The sequence below is a fragment of the Oncorhynchus mykiss genome, chromosome 18, assembly GCF_013265735.2.
Source record: "Oncorhynchus mykiss isolate Arlee chromosome 18, USDA_OmykA_1.1, whole genome shotgun sequence".
Taxonomy (NCBI): Eukaryota; Metazoa; Chordata; class Actinopteri; order Salmoniformes; family Salmonidae; genus Oncorhynchus; species Oncorhynchus mykiss.
The window spans coordinates 14,814,318-14,834,043 of record NC_048582.1 but is presented as its reverse complement, the minus strand read 5'-3'; the positions used below and the strand labels follow the sequence as shown (position 1 = coordinate 14,834,043).

The window sequence follows — 19,726 nt, the reverse complement described above, 5'->3', positions numbered from 1 at the left end:
AGTGTTGCAAACTCTTTGTACAGAGAAGGAAGTGAGGTAAGATGCCTTACAACATTATGCTCCTCAGGCCCGTCAAGTGTGAAGCTTCTTAGAATGTGGAAATATTTTGTTCTCAAGCGATGAACGCACACAAAAAAGTAGACAAGAATATTTCAGATATCAATGGTCAACAAGCACATTTGCGACAATATATATTCAATGCATTGATAAAATACATGCCATGATCAGGTAACCACCAATAAGCAAAAATAAAACACCTGTTGTCTCAATGACATCACCTTAATCATTAAAATAATTGTCACATCTGCCCCTGCAACGCCCTCTACTGCTCATCCTGTGTCTCCTTGATCTGCCGCCACTCCCTCAGTACTCTCTCAATCTTTCTCTCTCTTTCCCCGTGTGTGTGATTGTGTGGGTAGAGACAGGTGTGCTGGAGTCAGAGCAGATCCCCACCAACTGCAATCTGTTCCATAATCAAGACCTCTACAAATACTCAGTCCTGCCACTTCCACACTGCCAGATCGTAATCTCTGCTCAGTCAGTCTACACGTCTAGCTGTTTGTTATGATTAGATCCTGTTGTGCCTGGTTTCCTTGCCTGATGCTGTTTTCCTCTCCACTACAGTTCCACCCGCTCTGACTCTGGTCCATGTCCCCAGTTCCACGTCTCGTCACCCTGCCACTGTCCTGGATTCCCCACTCTACTACTCCCTTGAATTCCCCTTCGGACTTGCTTACCCTGTCCCAACCCCTCTCGCTCCAGCCTCCGCACCTGGTTTCCTGCAACCCACCCAAACCTCCCCTGGCCTGCACTCCATCTTCCCCCTGTGTTTAAATAAATACCTTGGTTACTTCATCCCAGTCCCCTTGTCTGAGTCTGCTCTTGGGTTCCACTCTGCATCACACTAATGCCCTGTCTGTCTCTGTGGCTCAAGGAATCCATTATCAAAGGACAATATAGCAGTAAATATTATTATTATAATTTTTTTTTTTTTACTCCTTTTTCTCCCCAATTTCGTGGTATCCAATTGTTTAGTAGCTACTATCTTGTCTCATCGCTACAACTCCCGTACGGGCTCGGGAGAGACGAAGATTGAAAGTCATGCGTCCTCCGATACACAACCCAACCAAGCCGCGCTGCTTCTTAACACAGCGCCATCCAACCCGGAAGCCAGCTGCACCAATGTGTCAATTGGAGTCAATTCCTCCTTTGGTCACCTTTGCCTTCCAGTTCTCTGCTGCCAATGACTGGAACAAACTGCCAAAATCACTGAAGCTGGAGACTCACTTCTCCCTCACTAGCTTTAAGCATCAGCTGTCAGAGCAGCTCACAGATCACTGCACCTATACATAGCCCATCTGTAAACGGCCCATGTATCTACCTCATCCCCATACAGTATTTTATTTATTTATCTTGCTCCTTTGCACCCCAGTATCTCTACTTGCACATTCATCTTCTGCACATCTACCATTCCAGTGTTTAATTGCTATATTGTAATTACTTCGCCACCATGGCCTATTTATTGCCTTAACTCCCTTATCTTTCCTCATTTGCACATTTTTCTACTGTATTATTAGCTGTATGTTTTGTTTATTCCATGTGTAACTCTGTGTTGTTGTATGTGTCAAATTGCCATGCTTTATCTTGGCCAGGTTGCAGTTGCAAATGAGAACTTGTCCTCAACTAGCGTACCTGGCTAAATAAAGGTGAAATAAAAATAAATAAATACATATTATGGACAGACTTCTCCCCATCTTAGCTACTGTTGTATCAATATGTTTTGACCGTGACAGTTTACAATCCAGGGTTACTCCAAGCAGTTTAGTTACCTCAATTTGCTCAATTTCCACATTATTCATTTTCGAGATGTAGTTGAGATTTAGGGTTTAGTGAATGATTTGTCCCAAATACAATGCTTTTAGTTTTTGAAATATTTAGGACTAACTTATTCTTTGCTACCCATTCTGAAACTAACTGCAGCTTTTTGTTAAGTGTTGCAGTCATTTCAGTCGTTGTAGTAGCTGACGTGTATAGTGTTGAGTCATCCGCATACATAGACACAATGACCTTACTCAAAGCCAGTGGCATGGCATTAGTAAAAATGGAAAGAAGCAAGGGGCCTAAACAGCTATACTGGGGAATTCATGATTCTACCTTGATTGTGCTTGAGAGGCTTCCATTAAAGAACACCCTCTGTGTTCTGTAAGACAAGTAACTCTTTATCCACATTATAGCAGGGGGTGTAAAGCCAAAACACTTATGTTTTTCCAGCAGCAAACTATGCTCGATAATGTCAAAAGCTGGACTGAAGTCAAACAAGACAGCCCCCACAATATTGTGATCATCAATTTCGCTCAGCCAATCATCAGTCATTTGTGTAAGTGCTGTGCTTGTTGAATGTCCTTCCCTATATGCGTGCTGAAAGTCTGTTGTCAATTTGTTGACTGTGAAATAGCATTGTATCTGGTCAAACACCATTTTTTCCAGAAGTTTACTACGGGTTGGTAACATGCTGATTGGTCCGCTATTTAAGCAGGTAAAGGGTCACCAGCAAAGCACCCCCACACCATCACACCTCCTCCTCCATGCTTCACGGTGGGAACCACACATGCAGAGATCATCCGTTCACCTACTCTGCGTCTAACAAAGACACGGCGGTTGGAACCAAACATCTCAAATTTGGACACATCAGATCAAAGGACAGATTTCCACCGGTCTACTGTCCATTGCTCATGTTTCTTGGCCCAAGCAAGTCTCTTCTTTTTGGTGTCCTTTAGTAGTGGTTTCTTTGCAGCAATTCGACCATGAAGGCCTGATTCATGCAGTCTCCTCTGAACAGTTGATGTTGAGATGTGTCTGTTACTTGAACTCTGTGAAGCATTTATTTGGCCTGCAATCTGAGGTGCAGTGAACTCTAATGAACTTATCCTCTGCAGTAGAGGTAACTCTGGATCTTCCTTTCCTGAGGCGGCCCTCATGAGAGCCAGTTTCATCATAGCGCTTGATGGTTTTTTGCAACTGCACTTGAAGAAACTTTCAAATTCTTGAAATGTTCCGCAGTGACTGACCTTCATGTCTTGAAGTAATGATGGACTGTCGTTTCTCTTTGCTTATTTGAGCTGCTCTTGCCATAATATGGACTTGGTCTTTTACCAAATAGGGCTATCTTCTGTATACCACCCCTACCTTGTCACAATACAACTGATTGGCTCAAGCGCAGTAATTACACAAATTAATTTAAATGCATTCCAGGTGACTCATGAAGCTGGTTGAGAGAATTCCAAGAGTGTGTAAAGCTGTCATCAAGGCTACTTTGAAGAATCTCAAATATAAAATATTTTGATTTGTTTAACAGTTTTTTGGTTACTACATGATTCCATATGTGTTATTTAATATTGTTGATGTCTTCACTATTATTCTACAAAAAAATAGTAAATATAAAGAAAAACCATTGAATGAGTAAGTGTTTCCAAACGTTTGACTGATACTGTATATATACAGTATATTTAATATATGCATTACATATCCTACTACATTACAAACTTGTGGTTGGTCTATTACTAGGAATAATTAGGAACCATGAACGATTTAAATGTGTTTTGTTATCTGACAAAAACACACAATGAAGGTGAGCAGTTATTTAATTAAGCAATACGGCCCGGGGGGGTGTGGTATCTGGCTGTTCTTATGCACAATGCAACGTGGAGTTTCTGGTTACAGCCCTTAGCTGTAGTATATTGGCCATGTACCACAAACACCCGAGGTGCCTTATTGCTTTTATAAACTGGTTACCAATGTCATTAGAGCGTTAAAAATACATGTTTTGTCATACTCGTTGTATACGGTGTGATATACCACGGCTTTCAGCCAATCAGCATTCAGGGCTCGAACCACCCAGTTTATAATAAAAATCAGTGTGTACATTTTATATCTAGACCAATATCAGCCATAATCTTACAGGCAGTGCTGTGAGCAACCTTGCTTTGGGGTCCGGAATGAAATAAGCGGAAGAGCCGACAGACGGAAAACTCGGCGGAAGCGGTCTGTCAGGGAAGAAACATTTGCAGAATTTGACACAAAGAAGCCTAAGGATCTAAAACAAATTTATATTTCGATTTAAACGTATTCCCCAGTCCGCTGCAATGATTCTGCTAGAAATCAACAACCGGATTATAGAAGAGACGCTGACGTTGAAATTTGACGGTGCATCCAATGGGTGAGAAATCATTGTTCCAGACTAGCTTGCTAGCTACCGAATAGCTAACAGTAGCCGTATCTTAATGTCTGGCCAGTATTATTTGCTCGACAACGAATGATGGATGGAAAATGTGCGGCTGGAGGAATTGACAGAACAGTGACGATAGATTTGACACGTACAGTAATATTCTGGTTTAACTGAATAAAGAGGCACGCGCCTCTGCAAGAGGCATCGCTTAGCCGGAATAATGGGGTGTGTCTGTCACTGGTTAGCTTTGGCTAGCTAGACTAGCTGGGCAGGTGAAGCCAATCTAATAACTGTCTAGCCCCAATAAGGGGGTAACGCTAAGCGAACTCTAGTTTACGTGTGCTTGTCGGCATCCTCATTTATTGTCCCAATGAACTGCCAATTTTTCAATTATGATGGTGGCTTTCACAGAAAATATGTCTAACCGTGTTATTAGCTAGCTAACTATACCTATCACTGGCTGCTATGCTAATCACCGCAGTAAAAGGGAACCTGCTTTTCTAGTTCATGGTATAGTAGCTAGCTAACTAGTTTGCTTTGAATTGAGAAAGAGAACGTATCGTTATGGATTAACCTTGTATTAGCTAGAGTCGTTCAATTCAGGAAATGAATAGAGAATAATCAGACTAGATAGCTACTAGCAATATATTAGCCATCGCATTGTTGGCCTCTTCCGCATTCCAGCATCCCCAAGTTGGGTCATGTCAGTACAACTCTGGGGAGAGGAACTGCTGTTATAGACAACTTCTAAACCCCAAGGAGTGGTTTCTTGAAATACAATTGCAAGTTGCACGAAAACCAAAATGGTTTTACACAAATATGCCAACATGGTAACTGCTGCAACAGAATATTATTATACTGGCAGCAAATTAAGCGTTGTCTATAGTTAACAACTACTCAACAAAACATGGCCGAATTTGTTATATTATCATGCATTCAGTTTCATACATATTTTACATATAATCCTCTATTTGTAGGACTAAACCAGAGGCAGTGGAGGTGACATTTGCAGGTGAGTTAAGGACTAGGGGTTAATATTTCCGTGCAGTAGCATGCAGTTTTAACAATATTATGCTATTTTCAGGAGTGAGTTTTTCCAGGTGGGTGCTTGTTTGTAACTGATGGCTTTTCTCTGAACTGTAGATTTCGATGGTGTCCTCTACCACATCTCCAACCCCGATGGGGACAAGACCAAGCTGATGGTCAGCATCTCCCTTAAGTTCTACAAGGAGCTGCAGGAGCACGGAGCTGATGAGGTGACACACACATACACACCAGCATCTGTACCTCCCTTGCCCTTCATTCAATCTACAGATATGTCCCGTGTAGCTCACTTGGTAGAGCATGGCACTTGCAACGCCAGGGTTGTGGGTTCGATTCCCATGGGGGACCAGTATATGTGACCGACCGGCTCGATTCGGTCTTATGTAGCAAAATTTGAAATTGTTTTTTTTACATTGGATAAAGGTAGAGACTCCGAAAATGGTATATCATACACTACAGCTGACGAACATTGGGAAAGTAATTCTGTTTTGAAAGTTGTGTCGTGGAAATTTCCGGTATTTACCAAATCATGAGAGCAAACCACACAAGTCAGAGTTATCACAAAGTCCATCTTTAATTATATGAGCTCCATCACAACCCTGTGACTCTCAGATGAATTGTAATGTAATGCTCTGAAATGTAATGCTCGGAAATGTGTGTCAGAGTAGATGTTTTATTTCATGTGAAAAGGGAGAAATGTCTAAAGCAGGATGTCAGGGCTTTGTACATCCTCACCATGTATGTAAGAAAGCAGTATCAGCAGCAGGGGTTTCTTATAGAAACAGGAAGTGCTTTATGACTCACCCTATAAGGAGGAAGTGCTGACTGAGACAGCTAAATGTTGCCTAATGAACACCATGACTGCTTTCCTGTAGTCTACCAGTCCTTGTTTTCTTACTCTCTGTGAGCACTACTGAATCAAAGGACTGGATAGGTTTTAACAGTATTGCTTTTACCTGTCGAGCACTTTAAGATCATGGAGGAAAAGAGCTGTGGAACACCTATATCACTTGCTGCACAGTGGTGTATGTCCCAGTCCTGTCACCTGACCATAGAAAATGAATGTCTACCTTCATTGCCTTGTGTCTTACTTCCAGCTCCGTTCTTCATTGTAGTGGTATAAAAAGCTAGTTTAACTACTGCAAAAACAGTGGCTTTATGAGAACATGTTCAACTAATCAAGTCTTGTCCTTTTCAGTCACTAAGTGTAAATTTGGTACACCTTGTTGCCTTTCTTCACTAACCCACAACAAACCACATTTTTGTGTAGAAATGTCCCGCTTTACGTGTTACATAATAGATTTACACAATACATAAATACATGTGTCACAATGGTGCACTCTTGCAATTTTACTGTAAAGGAAACAGAGTTGCAGTACATCTTCTTATAATAGAAGTAATGTCATCTGTTTTGACATGTGTACGCTGGATTTGCATATTATTGCCTTATTTGTTCAGAACTCGGGCTGCATTACCAGTGATTCCACATTGACGGGCAACCGTTGTTTTAGGGGAAGGCTTATGATCTCCCCTTACCATTATCTACACTGAGACATCCACCTCTACCAGTCCACTCTGGCTCTCTGATGTTGCATAGCTGGTGTCGGACTCCGTCGGGGCATTTATCTGTTACTGTCCATAATAACACACCAAATCCCTCCCTCCTTTCAGCTGCTGAAGCGGGTCTATGGGAACTTCCTGGTTTCACCCGAGGCGTGTAAGTATTATGTAACTACGGTCCACTCTCCCTATGGAAGTTTCCACTGTCACCATGTTAATGACTCCAACTCCTCAGAGAATTATCGACAGCGCGTCATATAGCCTATCCCTTACGGAGGTCCAACACCCACACTTATATTACTGCCACTGACTTCGCTGATAGTTAGCTACTTTATTCAGGAAAAATGTACTCTCACTGAGATGCTGTATGTGGTTGTCTCACCACCTAGCTGGGACTGAGATACTGTATGTGGTTGTCCCACCACCTAGCTGGGACTGAGATACTGTATGTGGTTGTCCCACCACCTAGCTGGGACTGAGATGCTGTATGTGGTTGTCCCACCACCTAGCTGGGACTGAGATACTGTATGTGGTTGTCCCACCACCTAGCTGGGACTGAGATGCTGTATGTGGTTGTACTACCACCTAGCTGGGACTGAGATACTGTATGTGGTTGTCCCACCACCTAGCTGGGACTGAGATACTGTATGTGGTTGTACCACCACCTAGCTGGGACTGAGATACTGTATGTGGTTGTCCCACCACCTAGCTGGGACTGAGATGCTGTATGTGGTTGTCCCACCACCTAGCTGGGACTGAGATACTGTATGTGGTTGTCCCACCACCTAGCTGGGACTGAGATACTGTATGTGGTTGTACCACCACCTAGCTGGGACTGTAAATCACTATAAATGACTCAAATGTTAAAAATAAACAACTGCTTCTTGTTCTCCTGCTTTAGTTTTTTCTACAGCCTGAAGTGTAGACACATTCACTTAAAATAACACCGTGCACCCACATCCTCCTCCATGATTGAAACTATAGATAGTGTTTACTGGGTGATACGCTGTCTTTGGTTGGCACCAGGTCTAACACTTTGCAATTAGGCCAACACATTGTTCGTTTTTTTGCTTAATAGTTTACTTTGTTGGAAAGTCTATGAAGAATTTTGGTTTTTATTAGTATTGTCATTTGCTATAGGTGGGTTTTGACCCCCATTCCCCTCAGATTGACACCTTGTCACAGTTAGTAAACCTCTTACTAAGAAGGTTTCTAGCGATTTAATAATTATATCGAACAATAGCTGATCTTGTCTGTAATTGGCTGTGTCCTAGGCTATAACGTGTCCCTGCTCTTTGACCTGGATGCGGTCCCAGCCAACAAGGAGGAAGTGATCCACCAGGCGGGCATGCTGAAGAGGAACTGCTTCGCCTCTGTATTTGAGAAATACTTCAAGTTCCAGGAGGAGGGCAAGGAGGGAGAGAAGAGGGCCGTGGTCCACTACAGAGACGACGAGTCCATGTAGGTGGCTGCTGCACTGCCTGGATGAAAATGTATAGAAGTAACCATAGACAAAACAAGGATGCTATTTGTTGTTGACCACTAAAAGTCTGAGGCTTTGGGTGGGGGGGTTCTACTAAAACATGGAATTGTTTTAAGGTGGTCATGACATAGATCATTTAGCTATTTGATTTGGAATTTAGCTATCAAAACAATTACTTGTTAAAATATAGAATTTTGCCTTTACTGCTATAGCCCCTAAAAACCCATTGAATAAGTGTGTATGTGTATCTCAATCACACACACTACCGGTCAAGTTTTAAAACACCTACTCATTCAAGGGTTTCTTCTTATTGGTGTCCTTTAGTAGTGGTTTCTTTGCCTTTCTCTTATTGGTGTCCTTTAGTAGTGGTTTCTTTGCCTTTCTCTTATTGGTGTCCTTTAGTAGTGGTTTCTTTGCCTTTCTCTTATTGGTGTCCTTTAGTAGTGGTTTCTTTGCCTTTCTCTTATTGGTGTCCTTTAGTAGTGGTTTCTTTGCCTTTCTCTTATTGGTGTCCTTTAGTAGTGGTTTCTTTGCCTTTCTCTTATTGGTGTCCTTTAGTAGTGGTTTCTTTGCCTTTCTCTTATTGGTGTCCTTTAGTAGTGGTTTCTTTGCCTTTCTCTTATTGGTGTCCTTTAGTAGTGGTTTCTTTGCCTTTCTCTTATTGGTGTCCTTTAGTAGTGGTTTCTTTGCCTTTCTCTTATTGGTGTCCTTTAGTAGTGGTTTCTTTGCCTTTCTCTTATTGGTGTCCTTTAGTAGTGGTTTCTTTGCCTTTCTCTTATTGGTGTCCTTTAGTAGTGGTTTCTTTGCCTTTCTCTTATTGGTGTCCTTTAGTAGTGGTTTCTTTGCCTTTCTCTTATTGGTGTCCTTAAGTAGTGGTTTCTTTGCAGAAATTCGACCATGAAGGCCTGATTCACGCAGTCTCCTCTGAACAGTTGATGTTGAAATGTGTCTGTTACTTGAACGCTGAATCATTTATTTTGGCTGCAATCTGAGGCTGGTAACTGTAATTATTTTATCCTCTGCAGTAGCGGTAACTTTGGGTCTTCCTTTTCTGTGGCGGTTCTCATGAGAGCCAGTTTCATCATAGCGCTTGATAGTTTTTGCGACTGCACTTGAAGAAACGTTCAAAGTTTAAATGTCCATATTGACTGACCTCCATGTCTTAAAGTAATGATGGACTGTCGTTTCTCTTTGCTTATTTGAGCTGTTCTTGCCATAATAGGGACCTGGTCTTTTACCAAATAGGGCTATCCTCTGTATACCACCCCAACCTTGTCACAACATAACCAATTGGCTCAAAAGCATTAAGAAGGAAAGAAATTCCACAAATTAACTTTTTTAACAAGGCACACCTATTAATTGAAATGCATTCCAGGTGACTATCTCATGAAGCTGGGCATCAAGGCAAAGGGTGGCTACTTTGAAGAATCTCCCATATCAAATATATTTTGATTTGTTTCACACTTTTCTGGTTACTACATGATTCCATATGTTATTTCATATTTTTGATGTCTTTACTATTATTCTACAATGAATGTAGAAAATAAAGAAACTCTTGAATGAGTAGGTGTCTAAACCTTTGACTGGTACTGTGTATATTTTTAAATCCAAGAACCCTTTTTTTTTTACTGCCAGTATTCCATGTCACTGAGGTGACTACTGGTTGTTGACATGTTTCTGTGTTTGTCCTCAGGTATCTGGAGGCCAAGAAGGACAGAGTGACGGTGGTGTTCAGCACTGTTTTCAAAGACGACGATGATGTCATCCTTGGGAAAGTGTTCATGCAGGTAAAACAATATTTCTCTCTCAAGTAGTGATGCACCGATATGACATTTTTGGCTGTGTCCTGATATCCAATATTTTCCTTGCCAAAAAAAACCCAATACTGATATTTTACATTTTAGCGACCTTTTAAGCATTCTAGTACAGTTAAATAGATAACACACACATGGAAGCAGCGGTCTAAGGCACTGCATCTCAGTGCAGGAGGCATCACTACAGTCCCTGATTCGAAACCAGGCTCTATCACATCCGGCCGTGATTGGGAGTCCCATAGGGCGGCGCACAATTGGCCCAGTGTCGTCCGGTTTTGGCTGTCATTGTAAATAACAATTTGTTCTTAATTAACTGACTTGCCTAGTTAAATAAAGGTTACCACACTGGCAAAAGTAATTTTTTTGGCATGTACGTACGAATTTGGCATGCCATTACCAGTAAAACATAATCAAACCTAATTTCTTTCACTTACTTGCTGTTCATATGTTCAGTTGTCTCATTCTCAACCAGGATTTCATCATGCATGTCAAGCAGTGAAGTTTCAGCTCTGTCTGTCCGTGGCCTCTCTTCCTCGGTGCGCACTGTCACTCTCTCTGTTTCCATCTTGTCCAGCTGTGTAACATTTCACGTAAACCCTGTCTCTTGTCTGCATGGAAGTAGTGATCCCTGTACATAGCATCGAACATGGTGGCGACACAGTAAAGATGTTTCAAACATGTTCTCAAATGCCATTGAAATGGCAGCAGCAGTATGACAACCAGCACATTGATGAGCATACAATACGGCTTTCCACATTCTGAAATCCTCATCGACACACTGTGCTATCAGACTCAGCATGCTCACGGGGCTGATATCGCTGGTCCAAATGTCAGGCGTGAAGCTAATAGCAGTGACTCTATTACTGTGTAACTCCGGTAGGGCAACATCTGAAAAATAGCACACTCGGTAGTATGTACCGGTGTTCGACCAGTCGGCGAAAGCCAACATCACCCACGACAGAGAATGGTTGTCAAGGGCGATAATGGATTTGGCCTTTGATTTGTCTCGCTGAAAGGTTCTTACATCATGTACCTATGTTATAGGTATGCACGTCATGTACCTATGTTATAGGTATGCACGTCATGTACCTACGTTATAGGTATGCACGTCAGCTTTGACATCGGTATTGCACATCGGCGTTAAACTAGAAATATCGGGTCGATGCTGCCATTTTTAGCTAATACTGGCCGATTCCGATATGTTCACTGATATATCGTGCATCCCTACTCTAGTTTTCATCACCCTTAACAGGAACCGCCTCTCACATGATTAAAACGAGCTTGGCAGCACTATGTACGGTACAAAGTGATGTAATTACAATACAGTATGTATGTCCATATGGTTGTGAAAAGGAGAAAGGTTGCCAAAGTATCTTTGCACTGTTGTCTAAAGGTAGTTCACTACAGTAATGCAGAAACCCCATCACCTCCATGTCTGTGCAAATGATTTATGAAATATCTTATTTGCCCTCTACGCTATTAGGTATTTGTCATGGACAACCTTAGTGTGTGTTGCTCTCTGTATGTGTCTCACTGTCTGTCTGTGTTGCTCTCTCTGTCTCTGTGTAGGAGTTTAAGGAGGGTCGGCGAGCCAGTCACACTGCCCCCCAGGTTCTGTTCAGCCACCGGGAGCCGCCCCTGGAGCTGAAGGACACTGACGCCGCCGTTGGAGACAACATCGGCTACATCACCTTCGGTCTGTACCAACCATTCCCAGGTTTTCCAGAAATCCTGGTTGGAGGATTCTGGATTTTCTGCTTATTCCATTCTGATTCCTGGAATCTTCCAAATGGGATGTTGGGCCTTCCTGGGAATTACATGGGTTTACTGTACAAGAAGGTGCCTAGAGCTGAATTGTGTGACCGTTAAATATATTTTTAAACATGCAATAAACATGCAATTAATTAGTCTGTTTTCCAGCGCTAGATAGAAAGTAGTCAGTGGATGATCATAAACTAACATTAGCTTGAATATCAGGTCAGTCATCAGCCTAATTCCAATGTCTTTGTGGTAATGTGTGTTATTTCTCCTGTCCTCTCAGTCCTGTTCCCACGTCACACCAACGCCAACGCCAGAGACAACACCATCAACCTCATCCACACCTTCAGGGACTACCTGCACTACCACATAAAGTGTTCCAAGGTGACTTCCCTAACTAGTATACTAACTAGGACCCTATTAGTCCCAACTTCTGCACTGCCCTAACTAGGACACTACTATACCTGCACTACCCATTATAGTGTTCCTTGATGAGCACTAACTATTGCCCTTACTTAATATGTGCTTTTCAGATTCCTGCCTGGTATGAGTTGAGGTCAAGTAGTGCGTGTCAGTGAGCTGTTGGTTCAGTAGGTGTGTATTAAGGTATGTCTCTCCCTTCCAGGCCTACATCCACACACGTATGAGGGCTAAGACTTCTGACTTCCTCAAGGTGTTGAACAGGGCTCGACCCGACGCTGAGAAGAAGGAGATGAAGACCATGTCGTAAGTTACTGCTGCTCTGCACTCCAGCATTGGAGTGCTGATCTAGGATCAGTTTAGCCTTTTGGCTCACTATGGATAGTATTACATGTTTATGTGGGAGAGGATCCTAGATCAGCACACCTACTCTCAGATGCTTTTAAAATATGGTCCCATACCTGGACTGTGCTTGATTGAGCAAGCCTGGAACTAATGGAATAGTCCCAAAAGTGCATGCCCTGCCCACCTGGCACTCCAGCCAATGCTCAAACAAAATGCTCAAAAGTATTTGAAAAAATGAACATACTATTTGGACCCAGGTCTGACTTATTCCACTGCCAGCCATTGGGTTCACTGGGATGTGGGTGACCTAACGTTGACTCTAGCAGCACTGCCTGTAGGACACTTCTGTCCTTTAAAACAAGTTCACCCTGCTGTGAGTGCAGCCTGTTCTCAAAGATCAGAGAGATCAGTTAATCTGTTATCATTTATTGAAGCACACGGGCTACTTTCACCATGTCCCCAGATCTTATTGTCCCTGATAATGCTTTATTTTATTTTGTGTGTGTGAACTGTTTTCACGTCCCTCGACATTCCTTTCTTAATTAAATACCAACACCAAACACACACTCATCAGCGCCTGTGTGGTGAACAGCAGTCAGATGGAGAGAGAGAGCCAGGGTGGAAGTGTGTACAATCCATTCATTTATCAGCTGTAGAGATTCATTAGAACCCTCCTGTAATGTTCTTGTGTCTGTAGGCTACGGTGTTTTTGAGGGCGGTCTTGTTTCAACAGTTGTGTTCATTGTGTGTGTACTACTAGAACTGCTTTGACACGAGCAGCGCTGTTTGAAGTGGGCTCAGGTGGAATTTTTACAAGCTCCCCCCACTCACTCGCACACTCAGTTTGGTCCCTATTGCTGTGTGGGATCTGTGGATCTGACCAGCACTCCCCCTCTCTGTCTGAAACAGAAGAGGCCTTGTCTAAATATGTATATTTAACTGTGACTCCGGGGAATTCTATGCCACTGATCCTCAGGGAGCTCCGCTCTGGGTGGAAGGAAGCAGGGGTGTACTCTTTGTTTCACAATCTGGGATTTAGTCAGCGGTAGTTGACATAGTTGGGTCAACATTTAGTTGGAAGGTGTGGTATCTGTATATTTTTTTTACTCTTGCATGAAGACCATATGTGCTGACCTTTTGTGTGTTGACCAAGAGTCATCTGTTCTTTCGACCAATCTATTGGTCAACATTTAAACGTGTATTTTTCCCATATAGACACATCGAAGGTCTTTTAATCAAATCAACTATATGTACTGCGCTTGTCTGATGCTGTGTGACGAGCACCCTTTCTCTCTCTCTCCTCCCTACTGCAGCGACCACCACACATCAACACTGTATATTGCTTATTCCCTCAACCCTTGCTCTCTTTACGTGACACATGTATGCTTTGCATGCACGTGACCAATAGGGCCTGACCTATAGCATATCATAGTCACATCAATAAATTGGTTCTAACAAACTCTGAACACCATAACATGTGTGACAGCAAAATGGATGCAGAGGACGTGACCAACTGGAAACGGGAATGTTTACTGGTTGTGCAGGAGGTAAAAGGGAAGTCAGATGTCTGGAATACATTTGACTAGTTGTAGTAAATACTGGAGATCAAGAAAAATGTGTTATGGAGCGCTGGGATGGTAGTTCTCCAGGAACAGGGTTGGAGTGAACCCGCAGGATGGTAGTTATCCAGGAACAGGGTTGGGGAGTGAACCCACAGCACAGTAGCTCTCCAGGAACAGGGTTGGAGTGAACCCACAGGATGGTAGTTATCCAGGAACAGGGTTGGGGAGTGAACCCACAGGATGGTAGTTATCCAGGAACAGGGTTGGAGAGAGGACCTATAGGATGGTAGTCCTCCAGGAATAGGGTTGGAGAGAGGACCTATAGGATGGTAGTTTTCCAGGAACAGGGTTGGAGAGAGGACCTACAGCACAGTAGCTCTCCAGGAACAGGGTTGGAGTGAGGACCTATAGGATGGTAGTTCTCCAGGAACAGGGTTGGGGAGAGGACCTATAGGATGGTAGTTCTCCAGGAACAGGGTTGGAGAGGACCTATAGTATGGTAGTTTTCCAGGAACAGGGTTGGAGTGAACCTATAGGATGGTAGTTTTCCAGGAACAGGGTTGGAGTGAGGACCTATAGGATGGTAGTTCTCCAGGAACACGGTTGGAGTGAGGACCTATAGGATGGTAGTTCTCCAGGAACACGGTTGGAGTGAGGACCTATAGGATGGTAGTTCTCCAGGAACACGGTTGGAGTGAGGACCTATAGGATGGTAGTTCTCCAGGAACACGGTTGGAGTGAGGACCTATAGGATGGTAGTTCTCCAGGAACAGGGTTGGGGAGAGGACCTATAGGATGGTAGTTCTCCAGGAACAGGGTTGGAGAGGACCTATAGTATGGTAGTTTTCCAGGAACAGGGTTGGAGTGAACCTATAGGATGGTAGTTCTCCAGGAACACGGTTGGAGTGAGGACCTATAGGATGGTAGTTCTCCAGGAACACGGTTGGAGTGAGGACCTATAGGATGGTAGTTCTCCAGGAACACGGTTGGAGTGAGGACCTATAGGATGGTAGTTAGGAAGCGCTGTGTCCATATTAGACCTATGTGTGTAATCTGTTAGATTACAATATAATTTTTCTGACTGTTAGGAACAATGTAAACAACACTAAATAACTGATAAGCATACCAGAGTGTCTGCTATAATGTTTTTTTTGTAAAGCCTTTATTGCAGCAAAGACTGAACAGTCGGATTCGTGAATGCAATTTCCGAAATGGAATGGTTTTGCTCCATTTATTGTTTATGCTAATTATTCAATGGTTGCCTTTATTTTTAAACTAAAATGCTTGCTTGCATTTCACATCATGAATGGATTGTATGCTGTGTCATGGCATGAACAAATAAATTATTGATACAGTAGCCTATACAAGTATTGAAATACAGGCCTAAGTAAGTTACGGTATGAAGACTAAACAGGATGGGCTCTTAGGCCTACAGGTTTGATAATAATAATAATAATAATAATAATAATAATAATAATAATAATAATAATGGAAAAGGAGGGTTATTGTAAATGTAATTTCAGGCAATTTGTAACAGTGTAAACAACACTAAATAATACTAGAGGCTGGTCTAATGAAAAAGTGTATAGCCTTTAAATCTTTGCTATGCTGAAATAAACATGAGGCTTGGTGCTCACGGTGTCAGTAGGTTTTTAACACTCAAACAGGCAACAGAAGTAGGATCTGTCTTATTTCTGTAGATACAGCACACTGGTGCGTTTCAGAACCGTGACCACTATCCAACACGGGAGAAAGCACATTTTGTTATAAAATTATATTTTTTATTTGTGTTGCACTGTTGTTCTTACATAATATAACCATATACAATTCCAGTAGCACGTCTTGGACTGTGCCATCCCCAAGCCCTCCACAATGGATCAGTCCACCCAGACAGGCACCAATCAGACGGGTGACTTGTACACCAAGATTTAAAATAATGATGTTTTGCTACTGCTCGACTAAAGAAATCTAGGTCGACTAACAGCCTATCAACCAAACAATTGACCAGTGGACTATATTGTCAGCCCTAATCTACAGTGCCTTCTGAAAGTATTCACACCCCTTGACTTTTTCCACCTTCTGTTACAGCCTGAATTTAAAATTGATTAAATTGCACAAAAAAAGTCACTGGCCTACACACAATACCCCATAATGTCAAAGTGGAATTATGTTTTTATTTTTTTACAAATTAATAAAAACTAAAAAGCTGAAATGTCATGAGTCAATAAGGATTCAACCCCCTTGTTATGGCAAGCCTAAATAAGTTCAGGAGTAAAAATGTGCTTAGCAAGTCCCATAATAAGTTGCATGGACTCTCTCTGTGTGCTATAATAATGTTGACATTTTTTTTTTAATAACTACCTAATCTCTGTACATCCCACATACAATTAATTATCTAGAAGGTCCCTCAGTCGTGCAGGGAATTTCAAACACGGGTTCAACCACAAAGACCAGGGAGGTTTTCCAATGCCTCACAAAGAACGGCACCTATTGGTAGATGGGTTAAACATGTAAAAAGTAGACGTTGAATATCCCTTTGAGCATGGTGAAGTTATTAATTACACTTAGGATGGTGCGTCAATACACCCAGTCACTACAAAGATACAGCTGTTCTTCCGAACTCCATTGCCAGAGAGGCAGTAAACTGCTCAGGGATATGACAGTGAGTCCAATGGTGACTTTAAAACAGAGTTTAATGGCTGTGATGGGATCAAAATGAGGATGGATCGTCAACATTGTAGTGACTCCACAATACTAATACTAGATTTCCACCTGTTTAATGTCTGTTGCTTGTGTTTCTTGGCCCAAGCAAGTCTCTTCTTATTGGTGTCCTTTAGTTGTAGTTTCTTTGCAGCAAATCAACCATGTTCACGCAGTCTTCTCTGAACAGTTGATGTTGAAATGTGTCTGTTACTTGAACTCTGTAGCATTTATTTGGGCTGCAATCTGAGGCTGGTAACTGTGATGACCTTATCCTCTGCAGCAGAGGTAACTCTGGGTCTTCCTTTCCTGTGTTGGTCCTCATGAGAGCTAGTTTCATCATAGCGCTTGATGGTTTTTGGGACTGCACTTGAAGAAACGTTCAATGTTCTTGAAGGTCAGTCAATCCGGAACATTTCACATCTTAAAGTAGTGATGGACCGTTGTTTCTCTTTGCTTATTTGAGCTGTTCTTGCCATAATAGGTCTATCTTCTGTATATCCCCCTACCTTGTCACAACACAACTGATTGGCTCAAGGGCCTTAACCCTCCTGTTGTGTTCGTTTCATGTTAATTGTGTTCCCGGTCCAAAATGACCGTCCCCATTTTATAGCTGAATATGAATCCATAATAATACGTTTATTATCATGTAATGTTGTTTAGATCTTTTTATCAACGTACGTTCTTGTGAACATTAGAAGTTTTGAACTTCTATTTGCTATTTATGGCCTGTAGGCCTCATTGACCTGAGCTCATACAACTCGTTTTTTGAGTTAACAAAGCATAATGTATGGATTATTTGGACTAGAACAAATACTCAGATGAAACATATTGTGCTATTTATCACAGACTACTTTTGTCAGTTTAACAACGATTATCTCCTCCTCACCAGTGTCATTATGAAAGATATGATCAAGAGCCTCACATACAGTATATCGTTTGGTCATTGTCCTGCCACAGAATGGATTGTGAGCAAGGCCTCAAAAAAGCTTTATATACCAAAGCTGTGAGAAGTTATTTATCTTATTGAAACAATGTTGCGATTGTTTGTGGGAATGTGGTTCCCATGGGGGAAAGATATCTGTTGTATAGCACACTGTATTACTTATACAACTCATCTAAGGACAGGACATGAGACGGGAGTAGAAATGAACGTGGGTGTTGTTTAATGCGTTTCACAGGAAGAACATTTCAACGTAGGTAAGCAAGAGGGGGTTACAGGTGCCCTAAAGGGACAACTAGAATATCAATACACAACCATATCTGTTGGGGAAAGGTTCCTGTGGGGGTTGCCGTGGAATCCAGGAAGTGGAGTGAGGTGTGTGCTCAAACACACATGCATGTGGGGGTCTGGGAGAGGAAGTGTGTCCATCTGAACGGGCATGTGCCTGAACTCAATTGTATACACTAATTGTAGTCTCACCCATTAATTTCTTTTTGACCTGGAACACCATAGGTGTAAAAAAGTTAAAAAATGACACCCAAAATGTTATGACAATCAACATGTGTGTTCAGATGCCCTGTGTGGACAATGTCATGGAACCTAGTCAGCGCCAGCGAGGAGCCTACCTTGGACCTCGTGGCGAGAGGATTTTCCTTTAAAACATTGACGGAATAAAACCTAGAAGCAGTAATGCCAAGCCCTCTGTAGAATAGGCTTTAGGGCGAGCTGCCAATAAAGTGTCTTTGTGGCAAGATTTTTTTAAAATTGATTTCTGGCTGTTTTTTTGATGTCTGTTTTCAGGGGCAAGACGTTCTCCCGCTGAGGCTGGTCCACACGCGCACTCTGACCCCTGGACACGTCCCCATTCGTGCCACACTGAGACTCGACTCCACATTGGACAGGATCACAGGCCCATAAAGCCCCGCCCAGCGCGTGTCCATCCTGTCTTTTTTAAATAAAGTTCTCTTCTTTGAATAAAGTTGTCTCTTAGTAGAAATCGAGGCTGAAACAAATAAAAAGGGCATTCCTTGCTTTGCATAGTTAAATGATAATTATTAGTCCTATATAAATATATATATGAAATGTTTTGATATATCTTTTACTCCATTTGGTACTCTACCCTCCTCCCTCCCTCCCTGATGGTGTCCATAACTTCAGAACCCCTCCTCTCTCCCTCCCTGATGGTGTCCATAACTTCAGAACCCCTCCTTTCTCCCTCCCTGATGGTGTCCATAACTTCAGAACCCCTCCTTTCTCCCTCCCTGATGGTGTCCATAACTTCAGAACCCCTCCTTTCTCCCTCCCTGATGGTGTCCATAACTTCAGAACCCCTCCTTTCTCCCTCCCTGATGGTGTCCATAACTTCAGAACCCCTCCTTTCTCCCTCCCTGATGGTGTCCATAACTTCAGAACCCCTCCTCCCTCCCTCCCTGATGGTGTCCATAACTTCAGAACCCCTCCTCCCTCCCTCCCTGATGGTGTCCATAACTTCAGAACCCCTCCTCCCTCCCTCCCTGATGGTGTCCATAACTTCAGAACCCCTCCTTTCTCCCTCCCTGATGGTGTCCATAACTTCAGAACCCCTCCTCCCTCCCTCCCTGATGGTGTCCATAACTTCAGAACCCCTCCTTTCTCCCTCCCTGATGGTGTCCATAACTTCAGAACCCCTCCTTTCTCCCTCCCTGATGGTGTCCATAACTTCAGAACCCCTCCTTTCTCCCTCCCTGATGGTGTCCATAACTTCAGAACCCCTCCTTTCTCCCTCCCTGATGGTGCCCATAACTTCAGAACCCCTCCTTTCTCCCTCCCTGATGGTGCCCATAACTTCAGAACCCCTCCTCCCTCCCTCCCTGATGGTGCCCATAACTTCAG

The 19,726-nt window shown here is 42.7% G+C and overlaps 1 protein-coding gene across 1 annotated transcript; it reads left to right on the top strand.

The window, feature by feature from the left end:
* Nucleotides 1–3,919: 3,919 nt before the first annotated feature.
* Nucleotides 3,920–19,442, top strand: LOC110495454 (actin-related protein 2/3 complex subunit 2-B). Its single transcript, XM_021570723.2, has 10 exons — nucleotides 3,920–4,216; nucleotides 5,203–5,237; nucleotides 5,369–5,481; nucleotides 6,941–6,986; nucleotides 8,104–8,290; nucleotides 10,006–10,099; nucleotides 11,696–11,822; nucleotides 12,168–12,268; nucleotides 12,510–12,610; nucleotides 18,656–19,442. Exons 1-10 carry the CDS (start codon nucleotides 4,143–4,145, stop codon nucleotides 18,675–18,677), a joined length of 900 nt encoding a protein of 299 aa, XP_021426398.1. The 5' UTR covers nucleotides 3,920–4,142; the 3' UTR covers nucleotides 18,678–19,442.
* The last annotated feature ends 284 nt before the right edge of the window (nucleotides 19,443–19,726 follow it).